Source organism: Mus caroli, chromosome 10 (assembly GCF_900094665.2).
Source record: "Mus caroli chromosome 10, CAROLI_EIJ_v1.1, whole genome shotgun sequence".
In the NCBI taxonomy this organism is placed as follows: Eukaryota; Metazoa; Chordata; class Mammalia; order Rodentia; family Muridae; genus Mus; species Mus caroli.
Window position 1 is genome coordinate 36,213,723 of NC_034579.1, and position 6,341 is coordinate 36,220,063.

Genomic DNA, 6,341 nt, shown 5'->3' on the forward strand with positions numbered 1-6,341 from the left:
GTGTGTGTGTGTGTGTGTGTGTGTGTGTGTGTGTGTGTGTGTGTGTACAGAGTCTTTCATTGATCCTGGAGCTCACTATTCAGCTAGACTAAGCTGTCTGTGGAGCCCCCAGGGTCTGCCTCTAATCATGAGTGCTTGAGTTACAAACATGACACCATGACAGCATTGCAGTTATAAATGGTCCAGGACAAGATTTCTCAGCAATCACTTTACATGCTGAGCCATCTTGCCAGCTCTAGAATATCTTTTTAATTAATAATAATAATAATAACTGCCCTGCTGTTGTTTTCCAATGAACAAAAGCAGTGAACTGCAGAGCTCCTTTGTACCAGGAGTGAGTGATCTTTTGTCTCCTGGGTGATGGCTCCTCTCAGCTTAGAAAGTCTTGGAGGATAACGATAAGGGGACTTTTGATCACTCAGTAAGGCAGGTGTCTGGGACTCAGAGCTGTTTTCTTCTATTTGATGAGCCCTGGCCGTGCACAGCACCAGCCTCAAACCCAAGCCCCCTTCCATGACCAAGTGCACTGGCTTTTCATGCACTTGGAGTAAGAAGTCTCTTAGCCAAAGTCCACTTCCCTTTGGTTTTCTTATCTCATTTTCATGCAAGCATTAGGAGAAACACTTGGGTTAACTGCGCAGCACTTTTCTGCTCCAGAGCTCCAGAGCGGCTCTCCCAGGAGGCAGCTCATTAGAAATGACCACAAAGTATCATTTTCTCAGTGACCCATCCCTCTTCTCATCAGGGATGGTCACTTGTCCCAGGATCAGCTATGCCCACAGGTGGCTTTTCTGGTCTCAGTGGTCCCTCCTTGCCTGCCTGAGTTAAGGCACTCACAACCTGGTGAATGTCTTCGCCAGGGTTGTGTCATATTCTTGTGGTAGCGCACTGCCCAGTTCTCAGTCCAGACCCCTTCTCATCCGCTCATCCCCCAGGCTAGCCAGACTACAGTCCCTCTCTGCACAGCCGCCTGACTCCTCTTCCATTCCATCCTGGTTTCCAATTTGCAATCTAGGCAGATGGCCACTGCAGCCCTTAATTTCCCTTCAAACCCGCACCGAGTCTTTGCGAGGTTGCTTCTTATCTGGCACGTAATTGAAATTCCTCTGAACGTTTTACAGCGGTCTTGTGGTTCCCTGGGGAGGAGAATAGTTAGCAGCGGAGGACATAACTCTCCTATTACTGTTTTCAGGAGCGGGAAAAGCAGTTAAGTCTCTACCTGTCGTTTATCATCTAGCATTTTAAATTATTCATATTGATTTCCAATCCTTACAGATTGCATGCGATCACATGGGTACAGACAGCTTTGCTACTGACTCCATCCCTGCACCGAAGCCCTGGCTGGTGTGTCTCGATGACAGGTTTGGCTTAGCTCATCAAATCCGCAGCAAGCGGTGCCGCCTCTACTCTTTAGGGTAAGACACTTTTTTTATAGCTGAGGAGAACACAAACATGCGTGCAGGCGGCCAAGGTCTTTTCCGTGACAACGGGGTGGAGGGTGCAACGTGCTGTCGCTGTGATTGGTCTCATGCCTCACTTCAGGCTGATCTCCCATGCAGCTGCAGGTGCCCGCAGATCACCAACTGAGGTCACCTTGGCACCGCTTTTTCTCCCATTCTGCTGGTAATGAGGTGCCAGCTTCAGTTCTCAGCATCAGGAGGATTCCCCTTGGAGAAACCAAAGGCTTCCAGTGTGAATCAGATCATCTTTGTTAGAGATAGAAAAGGTATCAATGGTTATATCGAGGAAAGAAGAATGTTTTGCACTGTAATGAATGACCCGAGACAGATAAGGCAGCTACTATTTATTTTGGTGTTTGGTTTCTGGTGTGTGTGTGGACCAGTGCCGATCTATATGTATAGCTTTGTATTTATGGGGTGTGGGGGTGGGGGGTGGGGAGTAAAGGAATCCTTGCAACAACCATGTATGTTTGTCCAACAATTGACTGGGTCATACAGGTTGAAAACGACCTCGACACGCACACATATTTAGAGAGGTTCCGTGTAAGAATGAATACGAAGCAATGAGACAATTCCAGCAAGTCCACCAGCACTTTTGTAAATTCCTGAACTCACAAATTGTTGTCTTAGCTTTCCATCGCTGGGATAGAACAGCATGACCAAAAGCATGATTTAAGCTTACAGCTCCACACCACACAGTTCACCCAGGGAAGTCAGGCACAAAGCTTGAGGCAGGAACTGAAGCAGAGGCCAAGGAGGATGCTGCTTACCATGATGTTGTGGCGTGCTCAGCCTGCTTTCTTATAGAACCCAGGACCACCAGTCCAGGGATGGCGTCACCCACAATACACTGGGATCTCCTCCATCAACCAGTAGTTAAGAAAATGCCCTACAGGCTTGCCTACAACCAGATCTGATGGAGACATTTTCTCAAATGTGGTTCCTTCTCAGTTCACTGTTGACAAAACAAAACAAAACCCACACACAAAATAATAAAACAAAAACAACCAGGAAAAAAATGATACCTATCTCAAAACAAAGCATTTTTGTTTGGAGTACTCTGCTCAGTAGGCTATTTATAGAAGCCAAGTCGGTTCTTAGGTTAGACCACTGCAGCATTTTTTTTTTTTTCGAGACAGGGTTTCTCTGTGTAGCACTGGCTGTCCTGGAACTCACTCTGTAGACCAGGTTGGCCTCGAACTCAGAAATCCGCCTGCCTCTGCCTCCTGAGTGCTGGGATTAAAGGCGTGCACCACCACGCCTGGCCACTGCAGCATTTTTAAAAGCACTTTTTAAAGAAGACCCTACATGATGTCACATGCTTGTTTCTCACAAATTCTTTTTTTGTTGTTGTTTTTGGTTTTTGAGACAGGGTTTCTCTGTGTAGCCCTGGCTGTCCTGGAACTCACTCTGTAGACCAGGCTGGCCTCAAACTCAGAAATCCGCCTGCCTCTGCCTCCCGAGTGCTGGGATTAAAGGCGTGCGCCACCACGCCCGGCCTTCACAAATTCTTAATGTGACATAAAAATACAGTCATCAGTCACAACTTCCCATTCTTCCTAGGGCCTTGAAGCATAGCTGGTGGCTTCCAGGAAAATCTTGGTTCTAAACAACAGGCTACACAGCCTCTGTCTGGCTCAAGCTCCATTAGCCACAGAGCCAGGGTCCCCTTCTCAAGGAACCCTTGACAACCTGTACCAGTGTCACCTATAGTTTCTCTTACTCCATTCCACTGTCCAGAGTTAGACATCTTCCAGACTCTGTGGTCACGGGGAGGAGCAGACATCTGGGTCTTGTGGAGACCTCCCCAAAGGAGCTAGTTACGAGGGGACCCAATCATGGCTATCAAACTATTACAAGCAGTGTGTGGACAAGAGATGTAGCTGAGTTTTGGAGTGTTTGCCTAGCATGCATGTGGCCCTGCCCTTGATTCTCAGTTCTACAGAAGCAAGGCATGGTAGCTCACACCCGAATCCCACCGCTCAGGAGGCAGAGGCAGGATCAGAAGTTCAAAGTCATTCTCTACTGTATAAAGAATTCAAGGCCAACCTGGGATTTGTGAAATCCTGTGTCAAAAAAAAAAAAAAAGTCATTGTGGATTGTGGATTTAAAAAAAAAAAGAAAGAAAGAATTCAAATAAAAGTGTGAAGTTAATGAAATATTCACAAATGTGTCAAACGGAGGTGTCTCGAAGGTCTCTGGGTGGGACTTGGTGTGATGATATCAGCTGTGTCAAGGGTTGCTTGAGAAGGAGATGCTGGCTATGTGTGGAGTGGAGCTTGAGTCAGACAGGAGCTGAACAGCCCTAAGAACTGAGATTTTCCTGGAAGTCACCAGCTCTGCTTCAAGGCCCTAGGAAGAATGGGAAGTCCTGACAGCAGACTTTATTTTATGTCACATTAAAAATGTGTGAAAGTAGGTCAAAAAAAAATAATTGCATAGTATAGCATACAAATTGGCAATGTCATCTCCATCCTATTTCCTGGCTCCAAACTGCCTTTATGTTCTGCTTAACATTTTACATTCCACAATAATTTCATTTAAAGCACATAACTGAGTAAAATAAAACTGGGGAAGTTATTTAGGGGGTGTTTTGAAATCCCCCCCTTATTCCTCCAAGCTGTCGGATAAGACAGTTCTGCAGCAAGATTTCAGATTATTACACAGAGAAAAAAAATGTCTCTCATTTACATTCAAAATCAGCTATGCAAAAAGCAAACAAGATACTCTGAATTACACTGGAGACAGAAATGAATAGATTATAGGGGTCAATATTTGAATAAAACCACGAAAGCTTTTATTACAAACTGCAATCTATCTGGGCCTGGTGGCACACACCTTCAATCCATCACTCAGTGGACAGAGGCAGGTGGATCTTTGTGAGCTCAAGGCCATTCTGTCCTGTTCCCAAATGAAACCCTGTCCCCAAAACAAAATACACAAACAACCAACCACCAAACCCAAACCAAACAAAAACAAAAACAAAACCACAAATAAATAAGGAAAAATAAAATGAAGACAGAAAACTGGAGTTTAAAGAAATTACGTGTGGTAGAAAACAAAATGACATTTGGATTGTATAAGGATGGTGAGTGTGTTATGACTTGGGGTCTGGGATCTAGACGGCCCTCCCATCCTGATGAACCCTCTTGTTGCAGGACAAGCAGATGGCTATTGGCCATCTCAGTTGCTGCTGAGAGGAGATGTTCAAGCAGTGGTTCTGATGCGAAGAACCACCACAGGGAACGTTGGCCCTGGGTTACCAGTGTCTGGGAGTGTTGGGACAGATGTGTGATAAGTAGGGGGTCAGAGTCTGTGACCTTCACATCCAAGTGTGTGTCTGAGTGCCAGAGAAGGCTAATGAGGAAGCTATACCTCTGCTGGCCCAGGCATTCCCAGGCAAACCGCAGATACAGAGCAGCTGTGGTGACCATTCCTGCACGAGACTCCAGGAGTCAGAAGATGAAGGCTGATGGCCCTGGGTCTGATCTGCCTCACTATCTCTCCTTCAGCCTCATCACTGTCTCTCTCAGGCTGAAGTGTCTCTGCTGGCTGTCAAAGTTTCATACTCCATGGTGGATTTAAAAGACAATATGTGCTATCATGAAAAAGTTAAATGCAGATCCTTTTCAGTTTTCAAAGAGCGGAGAGAAGAGCAGTGAGCATACAGGAGGGGACAGGAAAGGAAGGTAAACATTGACGAGAAGAAAAAGAAGGGGGATGGAAAACGAAACAAAACAAACAAACCAAACCAAAGAGACAACCCAGATCAGCTTGTAGGCTCAGAGGATAGTTTACACCTTACAACTTTAGACGGGCACTTCCCAGCAAGTCTTCCAGGGTAGAGACTGGTGAGGGGATTGTCCAGGTGTGGTGGGAGAACAGGGGATGAGAGGAACAGAGGGAAGAAACCCAGTCGCTTTCATGCCAGTGGCTGTGTTTTGGGGTTGAACTGCCCGTGGAAATGACAAGGAGAGGAAGCAAGGTGGAGGCCCACTGTCTTCATCTCCCCTTGCCCTGCGTTAAATTATACCACTCGGTTTCAAGACATAATATCTTGGTGTAAGACAGAAGATTTCCTAAGTCACACTTGTCGAGGCAACAGGAGCCAGTGTTTTAGACAGAAAACCTGCAATTTCTGGCGGTTGGGAGCATTTCAAGAAGGATGAATGAGTCTCACAGCCAAATACGTTTGTTTTCCAGAGCTTGAATGGAGGCAGAAGGAAAGTGCTAGCACAGGGTATGTGAACGGGGAAGGAGAGGACTGTGGCTCTCAGTATTTCTAGGTACTTGCTCCGACACCCTTTCTGTTGTCTGGTAATACCACAGGCACACAGACACACATTGTGCCTATGGTATGTTTTTGCAATGTATAATATCTATGCTATATATGTAAATAGAGGATGTGTGTGTGTGTGTGTGTTTCTGTGTGTGTGTGTGTGTGTGTGTCTGTGTCTGTGTCTGTGTTGTGTGCATGCCTGTGCTCCCTAAAATCCATTTCATTCTTTTGGGAGTGGTACTGTTCTGAAAAGACATGGGTTTTATTTGTTTTTTAAGGTAGGTTTCACTAGGTAGTCCTGGCTGTTCTGTAACACCCTACGTAGACCAAGCTAGAAACAAAACACACAAAAAGCCTCCTACCTCTATCTCACCTGATACTGGGATTAAAGGCCTGTACCCCATGCCTGGCTCCATGTTTTAAATGAAATTTTGGAAATTTGCAATGTTACTAACACACAAGTCAATACTTATAAACTGTAGTATTAACTATCCTCCTTGTGCTTTCAGACCCTACACACACACACACACACACACACACACACACACACACACACACACACACACACAGAGAGAGAGAGAGAGAGAGAGAGAGAGAGAGAG

At 45.7% G+C, this 6,341-nt stretch overlaps 1 protein-coding gene across 1 annotated transcript in view; it reads left to right on the forward strand.

The window, feature by feature from the left end:
- Mettl24 (methyltransferase like 24) overlaps window positions 1–6,341 on the forward strand; it is a 131,392-nt gene that overhangs the window by 52,975 nt on the left and 72,076 nt on the right. The window contains exon 3 of the mRNA XM_021175136.2: window positions 1,276–1,415. Coding sequence (XP_021030795.1) covers window positions 1,276–1,415 — 140 coding nt within the window. The remainder of the gene's footprint in view (window positions 1–1,275; window positions 1,416–6,341) is intronic.